The sequence below is a fragment of the Lithobates pipiens genome, unplaced genomic scaffold, assembly GCF_037356315.1.
Source record: "Lithobates pipiens isolate NorthernLeopardFrog02 unplaced genomic scaffold, aLitPip1_a1.2 Scaffold_28, whole genome shotgun sequence".
Classification (NCBI taxonomy): domain Eukaryota; kingdom Metazoa; phylum Chordata; class Amphibia; order Anura; family Ranidae; genus Lithobates; species Lithobates pipiens.
This window is the reverse complement of record NW_027507789.1, coordinates 8358642-8379428: the sequence shown is the minus strand read 5'-3', so window position 1 is coordinate 8379428 and position 20787 is coordinate 8358642. Positions and strand designations below refer to the sequence as shown.

Here is a 20787-nt window from a genome sequence, read left to right as displayed (position 1 = left end):
AAGGTTACTTGGTGTAGCGGTCTAGTAGGGATGGGGCCAGATCTTCCACCAGGCCCAGACTCCAAGTCATTGTGGCTGTAGCCTACATGGAGCCAACCTGTCAGGCAATGCTAACTGGAGCAGAGTGAGTCCCATGTTCTCCATACCCAGAAGTACTGGGTGTTTTCTTCAAAAACAGAATGGAGCTTTTGGGAGAGGGAAGGAAAGGTAAGTATATGTTCCTGAGGGTGGGTGCAGTAAAGGAAACCTGATGCTCGCCATGTCGAGTCATAACACGCCACCAATGATGCCGCCATAACAAAAATGCTCCCCATTTTTATCATGGGCCCTAGGAAATCACCCTGAGGGGGGCGGGAATGCCACGGCCTGCCCCGGAGCTCTTTTACCCTGTTTCCATGGCACTGGGTGCGGGATTCAGCAGGGAACGGGATCCCAATAAAACAATCCAAACATCCAGATTGATAAAAGCTGACTTGTGTCTTGTTTCAGTGATCATTCATTGTCAGAAGAGAGGGAGCGAGGTCCTGCTGGGGGACGAATCTCACATGTACTTCTATGAGCAGGGCAGCATGACGCAGGTGAGAGTGTGCTGCCACCGTGTGGTGGTTTGTGTGATGACACCTGTCCTGGCGACCAAGGGGAACTCGATATTCTGAGGGGACACAAGGACAGCAATAGAGAGGAAATCTTCCGATGGGGACACCTATGTATGGGAGGATTTCCCTTTCTTTGGAGAAATTTTCTCCCACTGAAAGGAAAGGAAATTTCCCCCTAATAGGATGCAGATGGGAAAACAAAAATCAGAGCGGGGGTTCTAACCCTTCCCTACGCCATCCGATATGGGGGATAATGTTCTGGCTTCAGATACACCTTGAAAATTATATTGCGCAGTAAGGATGTATCAGAAGTGGCAGTCAATGACCATATCTGATGTATTCACTGTATTTACTCCCTGTTATTGCAAGTGGCAGTTGATAGACAGATTTGACCTATTTGCTGTGTTCACTCCCCGTTACCACAAGTGGCAGTTGAGAGACAGATCTGAACTATTTACTGTATTCACCCCCTGTTTATGCAGGTGGCAGTTGATAGATCTGATCTATTGTCTGTATACACCCCCTGTTTCTGCAAATGGCAGTTGATGGCTAGACCTGATCTATTTGCTGTGTCTGCCCCCTGTTTCTGCAAGTGGCAGTTGATAGACAGATCTGATCTATTCACTGTATTCACTCCCTGTTTCTGCAAGTGGCAGTTGATAGACAGATTTGACCTATTTGCTGTGTTCACTCCCTGTTACCACAAGTGGCAGTTGAGAGACAGATCTGAACTATTTACTGCATTCACCCCCTGTTTATGCAGGTGGCAGTTGATAGATCTGATCTATTGTCTGTATACACCCCCTGTTTCTGCAAATGGCAGTTGATGGCTAGACCTGATCTATTTGCTGTGTTTGCCCCCTGTTTCTGCAAGTGGCAGTTGATAGACAGATCTGATCTATTCACTGTATTTACTCCCTGTTATTGCAAGTGGCAGTTGATAGACAGATCTCACCTATTCACTGTATTCTCTCCCTGTTTCTGAAAATAGCAGTTGGAAGACAGATCTGATTCATTCGCTGTATTCGCTCCCTGTTTCTGCAGATGGCAGGAATGTTTCCTCGCCCGGTGAGGACACTAAAAGACGGCCGTCTGGACCTGCAAGACCTGGAAAGTAAAATCCAGCATGGAAACCCGGATGTCCAGATACAACTCATCTGCCTGGAGAACACCCACAACCGCTTGGGAGGGCGTGTCCTTCCCCTCTCCTATATGAAAGAGGTGTGTGCGTTCTTCAATTCAATGAAATAAACCTGAAAGCTTAAATAAATACACTTTAACTAAAAATTTTGATAAAGTACATGAGGGTTAAAATCCCTGTGTTCCATTGAGGGGATTTCTCGTCACTTCCTGCCCCATAGAGCCAACAGGAAATGAGGGGAAATCTCTCCAAAGTTGTCACTGTCCCCCAGGAGGGGCGGAGACAAGACCAGTCACCCTGCACAAGGAGAGAGAGCAGAGCTGTGGGAGGGACATACCAGGCTCCACCCATTACAAGAGGGGCGGAGACAAGACCAGTCATCCTGCACAAGGAGAGAGAGCAGAGCTGTGGGAGGGACATACCAGGCTCCACCCATTACAAGAGGGGGCGGAGACAAGACCAGTCACCCTGCCCAAGAAGAGAGAGAGCAGACCTGTGGGAGGGACTCACAAGGCCCCACCCACTACAGGAGGGGGCGGAGACAAGACCAGTCACCCTGCCCAAGGAGAGAGAGCACAGCTGTGGGAGGGACTCACCAGGCCCCACCCACTACAGGAGGGGGCGGAAACAACACCAGTCATCCTGCACCAGGAGAGAGAGCAGAGCTGTGGGAGGGACTCACAAGGCCCCACCCACTACAGGAGGGGGAGGAGACAAGACCAGTCACCCTGCCCAAGGAGAAAGAGCAGAGCTGTGGGAGGGACTCACAAGGCCCCACCCACTACGGGAGGGGGCGGAGACAAGACCAGTCACCCTGCCCAAGGAGAGAGAGCAGAGCTGTGGGAGGGACTCACCAGGCTCCACCCACTACAGGAGGGGGCGGAAACAAGACCAGTCATCCTGCACAAGGAGAGAAATGGAAACTTGTAGAACTTGTTGGTTTCCTTTAGATTTGGGTAAATACTATTCCATTCTGTTCTGGTGACAACCGCACTTCCTGTTTCCTGTATGGGTGTCACGGTGACAGGAAATGAGGCTGGAATTCCACCAATGTCAGATATCATTCCATTATAGAAATAGTAATACTAAAAAACATTTGAGTACCGCGTGTGGCTCATAATATTTCCTGCCCTGCAGGTTCGGGACATCGCCGATCGCTACGGGCTGAAGATCCATCTTGACGGGTCCCGACTGATCAATGCTGCCGTGTCGCTGGGGGTGGAACCCGCAGAGATCGTGAAATACTGCGACTCCGTGGTCCTCTGTCTATCCAAGGTACGGTGCCCACAGAGTGATGGAAGTAACCCGATCGTTTAGCAAGTTGTATATAATTCTGATACATTGTTGTAGAGTTATGTGTAGCGCTACACCAGAACAGAATACAATCAATTCAGCTGAAGGATATAAACTGCCCCTGGGTGGAGCTAATACTGGAGTGAATGGTGCTAAGGGTAGGGGCTTAAAACTAGTGCCTATGTAAATAGTGTAGGGGTCAGAAGTATGTAGTGTACATAGTGTAGCGGTCAGAAGTATGTGGTGTACATAGTGCAGGGGTCAGGTGTGTAATGTATATAGTGCAGGGGTCAGAAGTATGTCGTTGACATAGTGCAGGGTTCATAAGTATGTAGCATACATAGTTTAGGGGTCAAGTGTGTAATATACAGAGTGATGGGGTCAGAAGTATTCAGTGTACATAGTGTAGGGGTCAGGGTCTAGGGTGAGAAATGCACAGAGTGCAGGGGTCTGAAGTATGTAGCATACATAGTGCAGGGTTCTGGGGTGTGTAATGTGGCCTCAGTGCAAAACCTGGCAGGACCAGGAGGGATGTATTAAATATTTACTCCCCAATATAGAAAACTTCCCACAACTACATTTATATTTTCTATGGTCAGAAGTATGTAGTGTACATAGTGTAGAGGTCAGCAGTATGTAGTGTACATAGTGTAGAGGTCAGAAGTATGTAGTGTACATAGTGTAGAAGTCAGAAGTATGTGGTATACATAATGCAGGGGTCAGAAGTATGCGGCATACATAGTTTAGGGGTCAGGTGTGTACTGTACAGAGTGTAGGTGTCAGAAGCATGTAGTGTACAAAGTGTAGTGGTCAGGGTCTAGGGTGAGAAATGCACAGAGTGCAGGGGTCAGAAGTATGTAGTGTACATAGTGTAGGGGTCAGGGTCTAGGGTGAGAAATGCACAGAGTGCAGGGGTCAGAAGTATGTAGTGTACATAGTGTAGGGGTCAGGGTCTAGGGTGAGAAATGCACAGAGTGCAGGGGTCAGAAGTATGTAGCATACATAGTGCAGGGTTCTGGGGTGTGTAATGTGGCAGGACCAGGAGGGATTTATTAAAAATTTACTCCACAATATAGAAAACTTTCCACAACTACATTTCTATTTTCTATGGTCACATCTTTAGTATTTGGGATCACAAACAAGTTAATTAGTTTTTCTTGTACAATGTGGAATGGACACTTACAATTACATTTTTGGTTTTTCGATTGTTTTTTAAGGGACTTGGGGCCCCAGTGGGCTCATTGCTCGGCGGGACGGCAGAATTTGTGGCCGAGGCACGGCGAATCAGGAAGCTGCTTGGGGGAGGGATGTGCCAGTCTGGTGTACTTGCAGCTCCAGGATTGGTCGCATTGAAACATGCGCAGGAAAACCTGACGTTGGATCACCAAAATGCTAAAACATTTGCCAAAGGTAAGATTGCAGATGGAGAGTGACCCCGTATATCCACCTCCAGCACCGGAAGATTTAACCCCCCTTTCACGGCCAGGCCATTTTTTGATGTTTAGCACTGTGCAACTTTAACTGATAAATGAAATGGTGTACCCAAATGACCGATGACTGATGATTTATATCAATTGTTTTCATACAAATAGAGCTTTCTTTTGGGGGTATTTGATCAACACTAAGGCCGCGTACACACGGGCGGACTGTTCGCCCAACTTAGTTCGGCAGACAATCCGACAAACAGTCCGCTCAAAATTTGCATGAACGGACTTGACCACACACGATGAGCAGACAGTCCGCTGAAAGCGTGCGCGATGACGTGTACAGCACGTACGACGGGACGAGAAATTCGACGTCCAATACACTGCAATGCACCCTTCAGCCGTGTAAATCCTTTCTGAGCATGCGCAAAACTTAGTCTGTCGAACGAGCCTACACACGAGCGGACTGTCCGCTGAAACCAAGTTTGGGCGGACAGTCTTACGGAAATTCCGAAAAACTTTGTTCGTCAGACTGTCCGCTGAAGCCCACACACGAGCGGACTGTCCGCTGAAACACTGTTCAGCGGACAAAGTTGGGCGAACAGTCCCCGCGTGTGTACGCGGCCTAAGGGTTATTTTTTTTATAAGTAAAAAAGACAAAAAATGTAAGAAAAAAAAAAACAATATTTTTTACTTTCTGTTATAAAACATATCCCATAAAAAATGTCTTCATCAATTTTGGCCAAAATGTATTCTGCTACACGTCTTCAGTAGAAAAAATCACAATAAGTGTATATTGATTGGTTTACATGAAAGTTATAGAACCTTCAAACTATGGGAAATTTAATGTATTTTTTTTTTTATATATATACTGTTACTGGCAAGTCCATAGTCTATAGCAGTGATGGAGAACCTTGGCACCCCAGATGTTTTGGAACTACATTTCCCATGATGCTCAACTACACTGCAGAGTGCATGAGCATCATGGGAAATGTAGTTCCAAAACATCTGGGGTGCCAAGGTTTTGCCATCACTGGACTATAGTCTCAAGTCAATAGTCCCATAGTCCTTAGTTCATAGTCCCAAGTCCATAGTCTATAGTCCATTCAATGGACTATAGACTATGGACTTGAGACTATGAACTAAGGACAATGGACTATGAACTAAGGACAATGGACTATAAACTATGGATTTGGGACTATGAACTAAGGACAATGGACTATAAACTATGGACTTGGGACTATGAACAATGGACTATAAACTATGGACTTGGGACTATGAACTAAGGAGAATAGACTATAGACTATGAACTAAGGACAATGGACTATAAACTATGGACTTGGGACTATGAACTAAGGACAATGGACTATGGACTTGGGACCATACTAAGGATAATGGACTATAAACTATGGACTTGGGACTATGAACTATGGACAATGGACTATAAACTAAGGACAATGGACTATAAACTATGGACTTGGGACTATGAACTATGGACAATGGACTATAAACTATGGACTTGGGACTATGAACAATGGACTATAAACTATGGACTTGGGACTATGAACTAAGGACAATAGACTATAGACTATGAACTAAGGACAATGGACTATAAACTATGGACTTGGGACTATGAACTAAGGACAATGGACTATGGACTTGGGACCATACTAAGGATAATGGACTATAAACTATGGACTTGGAACTATGAACTAAGGACAATGGACTATAGACTTGAGACTATACTAAGGATAATGGACTATACACTATGGACTATACACTATGGACTATGAACTAAGGACAATGGACTATAGACTATGGACTTGGGACTATGAACTAAGGATAATGGACTCTGTTGTCCTTTAGTTCATAGTCCCAAGTCCATAGTTTATTGTACATTGTCCTTAGTTTACAGTCCCAAGTACATAGTCTATAGCCCCAAGTCCATAGTCCACCTTGGGACTCTCGAACAAGAGAGGGTGTCTACTCATGATTCTGTATCTTCCGTGGAATCCAGGAATTTTAGTTTGGTTGTTGTAAAGAAGAGAGAAATGAGTTTATGAGGAATAGTTTGGATTGGCCTCTTAAGCAATGCCTCCTCCAGCTAGTTCCTCAGTGGTGGGGAAGTCCGGCATTGATAGGATTTTAGACTACCATAGGCAAACCGCCCACTAGCAGGCTCAACAGATGTAAATCTTGGTCACTTCCAAGCCTCAGAAACAATTCGGAGACGCATCATTTCATCTCCAGGGTTAGGCACCATGTGAAGACCACTTTATGTGCAATTTCTCCTATTCTATCATGTTTTCAAGGGAGTATCTTTGGAGAGAGGATTAAAGAAGAGATATCAAGTCGGGTGTAGGGGGATCTTTATGGCCATCTAGATTCAGCTGAAGGAAGATGAGTTATAAGTAAGGAGGAGACATAATGTCAATGTTGAATATAGCAGAATATTTCTTGGGATGTCTTTTAAACATTGAAAAGGTTTAATTTCCTCAAAGGATAAAAATGTGTAAATCATTTTGAAGAATTTTCCAATCCACCCAGCGTTTAAATTCTAGGTGGGAATAGTGAACACAAATAAACCAACAAATAATTAATGAGCTTGGCGCTAGAGGGTAAGGCTGCACACTGTGTTCTGGATACAGGAAAAAACAGTGATATTGCTTCTCAGGGTGACAAAAGTAAAAAAAACACCACTCTACGGTACACCTGTGGGTGTGATGACATCATAGGCTGCTTGCCCGTCCTACGTGCTTCGTCTATGCAAGGGACATCATCAGGGGACATAAAGGAATACTGAACAGTTCAGGATGTTCGCTAAAGGGAAGTGTGAAGAATTGAAGATTCCTGAATATCTTATGGGGGTCCCAGACCTTTAAGTGATGGAGAAGGATGTTCGTTTTAACATAGAGGAACCCATGAAATATATTTCTGGCCTCAGGGAACCCCTACTAATAATGATTATATCGACAACTCATGATACATTAGTGCGATGGTCAGTGGGAAGCATGCTTATATTGGTGATCAGTGAGAAGAATGTTCCTTACATTGGTGATCAGTGAGAAGAATGTTCCTTACATTGGTGATCAGTGAGAAGAATGTTCCTTACATTGGTGATCAGTGAGAAGAATGTTCCTTACATTGGTGATCAGTGAGAAGAATGTTCCTTACATTGGTGATCAGTGAGAAGAATGTTCCTTACATTGGTGATCAGTGAGAAGAATGTTCCTTACATTGGTGGTCAGTGAGAAGAATGTTCCTTACATTGGTGATCAGTGAGAAGAATGTTCCTTACATTGGTGATCAGTGAGAAGAATGTTCCTTACATTGGTGATCAGTGAGAAGAATGTTCCTTACATTGGTGATTGGTGGGAAGAATGTTCCTTACATTGGTGATCAGTGAGAAGAATGTTCCTTACATTGGTGATCAGTGAGAAGAATGTTCCTTACATTGGTGATCGGTGGGAAGAATGTTCCTTACATTGGTGATCAGTGAGAAGAATGTTCCTTACATTGGTGATCAGTGAGAAGAATGTTCCTTACATTGGTGATCAGTGAGAAGAACGTTCCTTACATTGGTGATCAGTGAGAAGAATGTTCCTTACATTGGTGATCAGTGGGAAGAATGCTCCTTACATTGGTGATCAGTGAGAAGAATGTTCCTTACATTGGTGATCAGTGAGAAGAATGTTCCTTACATTGGTGATCAGTGAGAAGAATGTTCCTTACATTGGTGATCGGTGGGAAGAATGTTCCTTACATTGGTGATCAGTGAGAAGAATGTTCCTTACATTGGTGATCGGTGAGAAGAATGTTCCTTACATTGGAGATCAGTTAGAAGAATGTTCCTTACATTGGTGATCAGTGGGAAGAATGTTCCTTACATTGGTGATCGGTGAGAAGAATGTTCCTTACATTGGTGATCAGTGAGAAGAATGTTCCTTACATTGGTGATCGGTGAGAAGAATGTCCCTTACATTGGTGATCAGTGAGAAGAATGTTCCTTACATTGGTGATCAGTGAGAAGAATGTTCCTTACATTGGTGATCAGTGGGAAGAATGTTCCTTACATTGGAGATCAGTTAGAAGAATGTTCCTTACATTGGTGATCGGTGAGAAGAATGTCCCTTACATTGGTGATCAGTGAGAAGAATGTTCCTTACATTGGTGATCAGTGGGAAGAATGTTCCTTACATTGGAGATCAGTTAGAAGAATGTTCCTTACATTGGTGATCAGTGGGAAGAATGTTCCTTACATTGGTGATCGGTGAGAAGAACGTTCCTTACATTGGTGATCGGTGAGAAGAACGTTCCTTACATTGGTGATCAGTGAGAAGAATGTTCCTTACATTGGTGATCAGTGAGAAGAATGTTCCTTACATTGGTGATCAGTGGGAAGAATGTTCCTTACATTGGTGATCAGTGAGAAGAATGTCCCTTACATTGGTGATCAGTGAGAAGAATGTTCCTTACATTGGTGGTCAGTGAGAAGAATGTTCCTTACATTGGTGATCAGTGAGAAGAATGTTCCTTACATTGGTGATCAGTGGGAAGAATGTTCCTTACATTGGTGATCAGTGAGAAGAATGTTCCTTACATTGGTGATCGGTGAGAAGAACGTTCCTTACATTGGTGATCAGTGAGAAGAATGTCCCTTACATTGGTGATCAGTGAGAAGAATGTTCCTTACATTGGTGATCAGTGGGAAGAATGTTCCTTACATTGGTGATCAGTGGGAAGAATGTTCCTTACATTGGTGATCAGTGAGAAGAATGTTCCTTACATTGGTGATCAGTGGGAAGAATGTTCCTTACATTGGTGATCAGTGAGAAGAATGTTCCTTACATTGGTGATCGGTGAGAAGAATGTTCCTTACATTGGAGATCAGTTAGAAGAATGTTCCTTACATTGGTGATCAGTGGGAAGAATGTTCCTTACATTGGTGATCGGTGAGAAGAACGTTCCTTACATTGGTGATCGGTGAGAAGAACGTTCCTTACATTGGTGATCAGTGAGAAGAATGTTCCTTACATTGGTGATCAGTGAGAAGAATGTTCCTTACATTGGTGATCAGTGGGAAGAATGTTCCTTACATTGGTGATCAGTGAGAAGAATGTCCCTTACATTGGTGATCAGTGAGAAGAATGTTCCTTACATTGGTGGTCAGTGAGAAGAATGTTCCTTACATTGGTGATCAGTGAGAAGAATGTTCCTTACATTGGTGATCAGTGGGAAGAATGTTCCTTACATTGGTGATCAGTGAGAAGAATGTTCCTTACATTGGTGATCGGTGAGAAGAACGTTCCTTACATTGGTGATCAGTGAGAAGAATGTCCCTTACATTGGTGATCAGTGGGAAGAATGTTCCTTACATTGGTGATCAGTGGGAAGAATGTTCCTTACATTGGTGATCAGTGGGAAGAATGTTCCTTACATTGGTGATCAGTGAGAAGAATGTTCCTTACATTGGTGATCAGTGGGAAGGAGGAGGAGGACACACCCAAGGAGCTCTCTGAGAACCACACCTTTTTTCAAGCCTGGGCTTTGCCTGCTAGCTCAGCCCAGGAATAATGCCTGATCCTGGGGGAGGCCCTGGGATGGATTCCCCTGATGATACGGGGCCTAGTGAGGGGGAGGAGGTGGAGGATCTGTCTGTGGGTCCAGGCCCTGCTGAGAACATGGATGCCTACAGACAGAAGATTGTTGACCGTTTTCGGGCAATCGGAAGGGCTGAGGAGAAACTTAAATCTTTAAAAGCTGAACATAAAAATTTCAAGACCAAGTATTTCCAGGCCTGGAGTAAAAACCGTTTGGCCATGAAGCCAGAGTTGCAGCAAATGGAGGAGAAAGTAAAGAAACAATCTTTATTTTTGAATAAACTGAAGGACAGAAGCGGAGCTTTTGCTGAAAAGTTTAAAAATGAGAGGAGATTTTCCAGCCAGGCATCGGTGAGTTCTGCGGATCAGCAGGTAACAGACAACCCGGCTTCATCTGTCTCTGCACCTCTCCCCCCATGTCAGGCTGGGGAATCGCCAGCGGCAACCAGCCAGGGGGTTGAGAATGAACATGGCACCCTACAGTTCATCCAGCAGATGGAGTCACCCCTGAGGGCAGACAGGTCTGTTGGTGAGCCATCGGAGGTCCCTGAGGATGAGCAGAGGGATTGCAGACCGGCAGAGCCAGCACTGGTGGAGGGATCCCAGTGCGCTGTACTGCCTCCATCCAACGTGTCTGCCCCACCTGCTGTAGTGGATGATGTCCCGGCTGAGGAACAGAGAGGGAAGGCAATCTGCAAACAGCTGCCTGCTACAGGGAAACCCGCTGCAGACATGGAGGGAGAGCCCCTGGCAGAGGTGTCATCAGCCCACCAGAGCAATGTGGATGGATCTCCATCATGCACCCCACGCCTGGATTTTGCGGATAATGCTGAGACTTGTAGTTCCACAAGCAAGATGGCTGCCAGCTCCAGAGAGCCTGTTTCTCCTTCACCTGGGCTGATTGATGCAGGTGGGGGAGGGGATCAGCACAGTGCAGCATGTGAAGTGGAGACAGCCATGGAAGTCTCCTGCAGTTATTCACCTGTTGCTGTATTAGGACAACATTCACCCGGCTCAGCTGATGGTCCTGTCCTGATGGAGGAGAAGAGTCGGCCTGGAGGTGACGTGTGTATGGGGACAGCAGTGACTGAGGACACGGCAGGAACTATGAATGTGCCAGGAAATAATGACAGTAATAATATTGATAAGGCAGTGAATGTGGTGGGTGGAGGTGAAGGGGTTAATATTGATGACCAAGATAAAAATGACATTTCTCTTTCTGCTCAGCAGAAGAAAGACTCATCGATTGTACAGACCAAATCTGTACAATCGATATCTGCTAGAAATGTGTCAGAAGGCTCCAAACAAACAAATGTCTCTTCTGCTGGGAGGAATATGGGGAGTTATGCATCTGTTGTGGGGAGTCGCACCAAGGAGGGTGGGGGGAATGCTGTAAATATTGGTGGTCACAATATAGGGGGGTTTGGTGGTGGGATTGGTGGTGGGTATAGGAGGAGGAATGTGGTTCAGTTCAAGTGGGAGGGGGAGGGGACCCCACCAGTGAGGGGGAGGGTGGCAGAGTTGGTTTTAGAAATGGGGTTTAAAGCTGTGGATATTTTTGCTTTGATTTGCCCAGTGGGAAGTTATGAATTTGATTTGTCTTTTGTAAAACCTGAGGGGTTGGACTTATTTTGGGAGCGACATAGGAGGTGCCAGGGCCTTTCGCAGTGGAGTGGTTTGGTGCCAAAGGTGATTTCCAGGCAGCCTCTGATAAAATCGGTGACCATCCTGGTGCGTAACGAATCAATACCAGAGGCTGATTTGATAGTATGGCTACGCCGATATGGTGAGGTCCTCACTCCACTGCGGAAGGTCCTGGATGAACATGGGATATGGACAGGGGCCTGGACAGTGTCACTAAAACTGGGGGTGCTGGGCAATGTAGTCCAACATCTGCCCTGCTCAGCTTTCCTGGGAAGAGATCGGCTGACTATATTTTACCAGGGACAGCCCAAAGTCTGCAATAAATGTGGTGAAAAGGGCCATTTTGCCTCTACCTGCAACCGTAAAAAGTGTTCGCTATGCTAGGGTCTGGACCATTTGGCGAAAGATTGTACCCAAATTCGGTGCAATCTGTGCCAACAGCTTGGCCATCCTTACAGTAAGTGTCCAGAGGCTTTACATAACCTGCCAGGATTGGAGGCTGAGCTGCAGAGGCTGGATAAGGAGGATGAGGCCGCTGTAACTGTTGTTGTCCCTCCTGTGTCTGTTCCATCTGTTTCAGGTTCTGTTCCCCCTGGTAATGTTGTCCCTGAGTCTGTCCCTCCTGTGTCTGTTCCATCTGTTTCAGATTCTGTTCCCTCTAGTGATGTGGTCCCTAAGTCTGTCCCCCATGTGGTGGTCCCTATTCCTGCTGTACGTAGATCCTCCAGACTAGCGGAAGCTGCTGGGGGGGCAGGTTTAGCAGATCTTCCTTCTCAGCCTCCAGTCCCTGTCCCTCGGCAGCGCAAACGTGGTCAGGGGAATGTGGGGGTGCTGGATGGGGGTGGGGCTGATGGAAGGGTGTCCATATCGCATGTCTCACCCTCTGTTGAGGGGGATTCAGATGATGAGGGGTGGGAGACGTTTAGGAGGAAGAAAAAGAAGAAGAGGAAGACAAATAAGGTGGTCATTTCTTCCTCAGAGTCGGACACAGGAGGGGTTCCTCCTGGTAACCCTTTTTCAGTTTTGTCAGGTGATGGGATGTCTGATTTATCTTTTTCTTTATCATCCATGGATGAGGGGGAGTCACATAGTTTGAAGAGAGCTGTTTCTGGTGATGAGAGTGTGGCAAAGGTTAAGAAACGACTACCCCAATCATCCTGATGGCAGTTCCCACTCCGATAAAGGTGGCGACCATTAATGTCGCCAGCATGAAATCTGCAAGAGCTCGTGATATTGCCTTATTTTTGCTCAGCGAGTTTGATGCCGAGATTTTATTTTTGCAAGAGACCTGGCTCAATACTTTGGCCGATGTCCATCTAGCAAAAAGGGAGTGGAGATGCGGTCCCTCCTTTTGGTCTCTTGCGGCAGAGCCCTGCAGCGGAGTTGCGGTCCTTTTTAAAACCGATATGGTAACGTGCCGGCGGGTAATTGAGGTAGAGATTGGGAGATGCATGGTCTTGGACGTCTCTGTTAGGGGGCAGGATCTGCGTTTGATTAATATCTATGGACCGCAGTCAAGATGGGGCAGGAAATGCCTCCTCACAGAGATCAAGCCCTTCCTTTTTACGTCCCAGCAGGTTGTCTTTGGAGGTGATTTTAACACCATAATTAGGCCTGAAGACAGGAGAGGCTCCATAGACAGGCTGGCGTACGATAGCGTTTTTCTTAGAGATATGGTGAGACAAGCAGGCCTGGTAGATGTGCATATTAAGCACTGCCCTGGCAGCACGGGATTCACATTTCAGAGAGGGAATAGTCAGAGTAGGATAGATAGGTTTTTTTTAAAGGAGAACTCTGCTTTCTCGGCTCCTGAGTTGAGGGCGGTGGAGTTCTCTGACCACTGTATGCTGTCTGTGACTCTGAATGCCTCGGACACTCCACCCAGGGGAAGGGGTACCTGGAAACTGAATTCGGCTCTCCTGGAAGACGTAGAGGTAAGACAATCCTTTGAGGATTTTTTTCAGGCACAGGTTTCTATTCTGGACTTTTGCAGCACTAAGTCAGAGTGGTGGGAGCTTGTGAAACAAAGGGCGATTGGACTTTTCAAGGCCATAAGTAAGAAGAAGCAGCTTGGTATGTACATTGCCTACCAGCATTTGCGGAGGAAGCTTGATCGTCTTGTCTCGTATAGAGGAGATCCAGGGGAGATCTCTGAGGTGAAGTTTCTTCTTAGAAAGTGTCAATACGACCGGCATGCCTCCTTGGTTCTGGAGAGGGATTATGGAAAATATCACTCGCCTGATCCTTACCAGAACTGTAAGCAAGGCATAGCAGTTAAGACGGTCATAGGCCTGAGGGATAGTACGGGTTCCCTGGTGAAGTCCAGATCAGGGATCCTGGAGATCTTCAGATCATATTATGTAGACCTTCTGGGAAGAAAGGACCTTTGTCGGGACAAGATGGAAAGCTTTCTGGATTCTACTCCAGGATTGGGAAATGGTACATTGCCTTTGATGGATTTGACAGAACCAATTTCAGTGGATGAGGTAGTCCATGCTATAGAGAAGCTGGCTACCAAAAAATCGCCTGGGCCAGATGGGTTGACAGCTGAATTCTACAAGTGTTTTAAGTCCATTCTGGCTCCCTTTTTAGCGGAGGTTTATAACAGCTGTCTAGAAGAGGGTTCGCTCCCTCCCTCCATGAGGCAATCCGCTGTGATTCTTCTGTCAAAAGGTAAAGACCCCTCAATGATTGAGAACTGGCGCCCCATCAGTCTTCTCAATGTTGATAGAAAGATCTTGGCGAAGATTCTTTTTTGGCGCTTGTCGTCAGTGGCAGGCGATTTGTTGTCCAGTCATCAGCACTGCTCGGTCCAAGGTAGAAGTACCTTTTCAGCGGTTTTAGCTGTCCGGGAGGCTTTGGAGCGATGCAGGGCTGCTGGATGGAGAAAGTACTTGCTGGCATTGGATCAGGCGAAGGCTTTTGATAGAGTCAATCACGAGTACCTGTATTTGCTACTTGGTAGATACGGCCTGCAGGGGAGGTTTATAGATTGGCTGAAGACATTATATAAAGGGGCTGAGAGCTTCCCACTGGTTAATGGTTGGGTTGGACGGCCTTTTGAGGTTGGCTCTGGTGTGCGCCAGGGATGTCCTCTGAGCCCCCTGTTATATGTATTCGCAATCGACCCCTTCATAAGAAGGCTAGAGAGTGGATCTTTGTGCGGGGTGCCTTTGGGCATTGCTGGTGTGCCACCTTTGAAGGTCGTGGCCTATGCCGATGATGTGTCTGTTATTGTCTCTGGAACGGAGGAGGCGCAGGAGGTGGTCTCTATGATAGAGCAGTACACGGAGGCTTCTGGTTCTAAAGTCAACCATGAAAAGAGTGAAGTTTTCTGGATGGGTGAGGAAGGTGAAAGCTTCGAACTTCCGGATGCCTTCCCAGAGCCCCAGCAGGAAATTAAAGTGTTGGGCATCAAATTTGGTCCTGGTGACTATGGTCTTCGAAATTGGGAAAGCAGGTTGGTGTGTGCCAATGCCAAAGTAGCAAGTTGGAAGAAATGGAAGCTTTCATTGAGGGAGAGGGTTGACTTGATCAAAACGTACCTGGTCCCAATTTTTTTATATGTCAGCTTCGTCTGTATCTTGCCAGTATCTCTCTATGCAAGGGTGTACAGCTGCTTTTTCCAACTGTTATGGGGAAGTAGGCTGAACCTGATCAAACGCAATGTAACTTACCTGTCTAGGCGGGAGGGTGGCCTAGGAATGGTCAACCCAATAGTTTTCTTTTCTCTGCTGTTTTTAAAGTACAATCTTGGTAACATGCTAGCAGAGAACCCGCCGGGATGGGTGGGTATTTTTCAATCTTGTTTTAGGCCTTTTCTGCGATCCTGGGAAGATGGCGGGCCAGTGAAAAGTCTGAGAGTCCGACATGGCAAGCTCCCGGCTTATGTTGCCCCGTGTCTGAAAATACTTCGGCAGTGGCAGGTGACAGTGGAGGATATCAAGTCCCTCCCCAGGAAGCTTCTGGAGAAGAGGATTTTGGGCTCTGCTTTCAGTGTGTCACTGGCCTTAAGGGATTGCCCAGGCTCTGTAATGAGGGAAGGGTTGCATTTAATCAATTTAGAAAGAATCCCCTTGAAGTTTAGGAAACAAAGCCTGGCTCGCCTTCCATGGAAGGCTCTATGTGAGAGGGAACTTGAAGCATCGCCCTGTGGATGATCGGGATTGTCCTAGAGCGGAGTGTGTTGGTAAAGTGGAGTCTATGGACCACTTTTTGCTCCAGTGTCCCTTTAACATAGAGGTGTATAAAAAGGTGGGGAGGGCTCTAGGCATCCCCTTTTTCTATCGCATGAGTTATGCGGAGTGGGTGTATGGGGCATTTCCGACTCACTGGGATTTTGATTTGGATACACTGTTTTTAGTTAGTATAGTTGTCCGTTACTTCACATGGAATGCACGGTGCCAGATTACCCTGCGGAAGAAAGTCCTCTCTGTTGAGGTGGTGGTGCACGATATTCTGGGTGAGGTTGGGAAAATTCGGGGTCTTGAGAAGGGCAGGGAGCCTCGGGCAGTCTGGATGAGGGCGTGGAGGAATATCAGACCTGCCTTTGGTGAACTGCCCATCTCTGGGTGAGGAGCTCTTTTCTTTTTCTGGTTCTTTCACTCCCTTAGCTTTTGTTGGTTAATATCTTCTTTTTGAAGAAGGGCTGCATGCATAATAGGTGCGGGGTTGTTTCTTAACCTCACAAGTTTGATGTCTGGTGTAATGGTGTGAGTCGTAATAGGATTTATGTTATTGCTGTAAAGTATTTTCTTTTTTTGGTTTGAGAGCAGTTTTGCTATATTTATTTTAATTTATGTAAATATGTATATATTTATGTATATTTATATATTGTGATTTTATGCTTAATGATTGCAAGACTTTTAATAAAGAAAAATTGGGAAGAATGTTCCTTACATTGGTGATCAGTGGGAAGAATGTTCCTTACATTGGTGATCAGTGAGAAGAATGTTCCTTACATTGGTGATCAGTGAGAAGAATGTTCCTTACATTGGTGATCAGTGGGAAGAATGTTCCTTACATTGGTGATCAGTGAGAAGAATGTTCCTTACATTGGTGATCAGTGGGAAGAATGTTCCTTACATTGGTGATCAGTGAGAAGAATGTTCCTTACATTGGTGATCAGTGGGAAGAATGTTCCTTACATTGGTGATCAGTGAGAAGAATGTTCCTTACATTGGTGATCAGTGGGAAGAATGTTCCTTACATTGGTGATCAGTGAGAAGAATGTTCCTTACATTGGTGATCAGTGGGAAGAATGTTCCTTACATTGGTGATCAGTGAGAAGAATGTTCCTTACATTGGTGATCAGTGGGAAGAATGTTCCTTACATTGGTGATCAGTGAGAAGAATGTTCCTTACATTGGTGATCAGTGGGAAGAATGTTCCTTACATTGGTGATCAGTGGGAAGAATGTTCCTTACATTGGTGATCAGTGAGAAGAATGTTCCTTACATTTATGATCAGTGGGAAGAATGTTCCTTACATTGGTGATCAGTGGGAAGAATGTTCCTTACATTGGTGATCAGTGAGAAGAATGTTCCTTACAATGGTGATCAGTGGGAAGAATGTTCCTTACATTGGTGATCAGTGAGAAGAATGTTCCTTACATTGGTGGTCAGTGAGAAGAATGTTCCTTACATTGGTGATCAGTGGGAAGAATGTTCCTTACATTGGTGATCAGTGGGGAGAATGTTCCTTACATTGGTGATCAGTGAGAAGAATGTTCCTTACATTGGTGATCAGTGGGGAGAATGTTCCTTACATTGGTGATCAGTGAGAAGAATGTTCCTTACATTGGTGATCAGTGAGAAGAATGTTCCTTACATTGGTGATCAGTGAGAAGAATGTTCCTTACATTGGTGATCAGTGAGAAGAATGTTCCTTACATTGGTGATCAGTGGGGAGAATGTTCCTTACATTGGTGATCAGTGGGAAGAATGTTCCTTACATTGGTGATCAGTGAGAAGAATGTTCCTTACATTGGTGATCAGTGGGAAGAATGTTCCTTACATTGGTGATCAGTGGGGAGAATGTTCCTTACATTGGTGATCAGTGAGAAGAATGTTCCTTACATTGGTGATCAGTGGGAAGAATGTCCCTTACATTGGTGATCAGTGGGAAGAATGTTCCTTACATTGGTGATCAGTGAGAAGAATGTTCCTTACATTGGTGATCAGTGAGAAGAATGTTCCTTACAATGGTGATCAGTGGGAAGAATGTTCCTTACATTGGTGATCAGTGAGAAGAATGTTCCTTACATTGGTGATCAGTGGGAAGAATGTTCCTTACATTGGTGATCAGTGAGAAGAATGTTCCTTACATTGGTGATCAGTGAGAAGAATGTTCCTTACATTGGTGATCAGTGAGAAGAATGTTCCTTACATTGGTGGTCAGTGAGAAGAATGTTCCTTACATTGGTGATCAGTGGGAAGAATGTTCCTTACATTGGTGATCAGTGGGGAGAATGTTCCTTACATTGGTGATCAGTGAGAAGAATGTTCCTTACATTGGTGATCAGTGGGAAGAATTATTTCCAGATAGCTAAACAGATGAATGGTGTCGGTGGAAACTTATCTGAGAGGCAGAAATTGCTCATCACTCAGGGAACCTCTAGCAACCTCCGGAGGAACTCTGGTGGAGAAACCCTGGTCTAAGGTGTGGCAGGATCCAGAGGAGGGAACAAAATTGCTGCTGGACCACAGACCACAGTGCCGAGTAGAGCCCACAGAGTGAATTATAGGTAAGTATGGACAAGGAATAAGGGGGCAGCTTTGTAAATAGTCCATTATAGCGGATACACCTAGTCCGCTTTGTAGCTTGTGTCCAGTTAGGGGAACTCTATTCACTCTGGGAAGAGGGTCATGTTCAACAGACATTTTCCAAGCGTCAACTGCCATTTACTGAAGATCAGCAGATCACATCACATGTATCTTGCAGAATACACACTGAAGCTTGGTGAATACTTGAAGATATACTGCAGCCGGCATTGAAGTCTGGATTCGGCATTCCCAGGTTGGAGCTGATGGGAGTTCACAGAGGGCCTCCGGGCACTTTGTAGATCTCTAGTGCTCTTCCAACTGCCATTTACTGTAAATCCCCCCCAGCTCTCGCACTATATGTATAAAAATATTTTTTGCTCCTCACCCATTCACTTTTTCCAGCATGTGACAGTTTTGTGTCTCTTTTTTGCCCCTTCAGCTGTGCAGGAACTGGGCTCTCCGCTCTGCCTCGTGGACCCGGCCGACGTGGACAGTAATATCGTGTTGCTCTCGCTTCCTGGCAGACTGATGGCCAAGGAGCTATGTGAGCAGCTGAGCACCGTGACACCTGAAGAGCAGGAAAACGGACGGGGGGTGGTGGTGAAGGGTCTAGCGATTTCGCCTCGCCACGTGCGCCTTGTCTGGCATCGCGACCTCTCGCCGCAGGACATCCAGCGGGCATTAGAGAAGCTGAAATCCGTGCTTGGCAAGTACGACAATGAAGCCGCAAAAGAAGACTGGGACAGGTCCAGACAAGAGGAGCAACGTGAAGGAAGAGGGATCTCACCGCTCAAGGAGCACACATGCAGGCTGTAAACTGTCTCTTCGGCTGGGAAGCCACAGGTGCCGGCTATTACCACTAGCAACAGACGAAAAAACAAGCCCTGGACTGCAGCACTCTTCAGGAAACCCACTTTCTTTTATTGGAAAATCACATCACAGCTCAACAAATACAACGAACAAGGAAAAATTGCTGACGTTTCGCACTAGCTGTAGTGCTTAATCATAGCTATGATTAACCACTTGCTTACTGGGCACTTAAACCCCCCTCAGTCCCAGACCAATTTTAAGCTTTCAGCGCTGACGCACTTTGAATGACAATTGCGCGGGCATACAACACTGTACCCAAATGAAATTTTTATAATTTTTTTCCCACAAATAGAGCTTTCTTTTGGTGGTATTTAATTACAGCTCGGAGTTTTATTTTTTGCTAAACAAACAAAAAAAGATGCAAATAAATAAATAAAAAATCATGTTTAATAGTTTGTTATAAAATTTTGCAAACAGGTCATTTTTCTCCTTCATTGAAGTGCCCTGATGAGGCGCACTGATAGGCTGCACTGGTGGGCACTGATAGGCATAGTTAAGGCGGCACTAATAGGCACAGATAAGGTGGCACCGATGGGCACAGATAAGGCGGCACTGATGGGCAAAGATCGGCACAGATAAGATGGCACGGATGGGTGGCACTAAGGGGCACTGATAGGTACCACTGATAGATGGGACTGATAGGTGGCACTGCTGGGCACTGGTAGATGACACTGATGGGCACGGATATGTGGCACTGGGGTGCAGCACCTTTGTTGAGGCAGATTGTGGGCACTGCTGGGTGGCACTGACAGGGGGCACTTATTTTTTTTATTGAGGTGGGCACTGGCAGGGGGCAGGTGGGCACTGGCAGGGCTGGCCGTGATCAGGACTGATGTCCCGATCACGGCCGCCGGTGATCGGCTCTTTTTTTTTTCAGCGCAAGGAGGAATAATAGCCGATTACCGGCTCCGTTGTATCACATGATCAGCTGTCATTGGCTGACAGCTGATCACGTGATAAGGGGTCGGGATCGAGCCCTTGCTCGGATCCGTGATCAGGCGAGTCTCATAGACTCGCCGATCACAGAGCGCGCGCCCCTCAGGGGGCGCGCAGGCCGCTCGTGCACGGGACGATGGCAAAACGAGGTCCGCGCTGTAGCCGTCATTCGGCTGTAGCGCGGGTCTCAAGTGGTTAAGAACTACACCTAGTGCAAAACGTCAGCAATTTTTCCTTGTTCGCTGTGTTTGTTGAGCTGTGATGTGATTTTCCAATAAAAGAAAGTGGTTTTCTGAAGAGTGCTGCAGTCCAGGGCTTGTTTTTTTCGTCTGTTGTAACGTGTGAGGTCCGCATGTGACCCCATTCCATCACAGTCCTGCCGAATCCGAGACACTTTTATTATCAGGGTTATATCCACATAGACCAGGGAGATGCAATTAGCGGCTCTCCAGCTGTTGCAGAACTACAAATCCCATGAGGCTTAGTAAGACTCTGGCAGCCACAAGCATCACACCCAGA

At 46.0% G+C, this 20787-nt stretch overlaps 1 protein-coding gene across 4 annotated transcripts in view; it reads left to right on the top strand.

Moving 5' to 3' along the window:
* Positions 1-20521, top strand: part of LOC143935059 (uncharacterized) — an 80002-nt gene extending 59481 nt beyond the window's left edge. For 2 of the 4 annotated variants that reach the window (XM_077458663.1, XM_077458662.1), the window contains 5 exons: positions 490-578; positions 1641-1817; positions 2875-3012; positions 4248-4440; positions 18902-20521. In XM_077458663.1, coding sequence (XP_077314789.1) covers positions 490-578; positions 1641-1817; positions 2875-3012; positions 4248-4440; positions 18902-19278 — 974 coding nt within the window. In that variant the 3' untranslated portion in view covers positions 19279-20521. The remainder of the gene's footprint in view (positions 1-489; positions 579-1640; positions 1818-2874; positions 3013-4247; positions 4441-18901) is intronic. The other 2 variants (XM_077458660.1, XM_077458658.1) reach the window with 2 other exon arrangements.
* Positions 20522-20787: the final 266 nt, after the last annotated feature.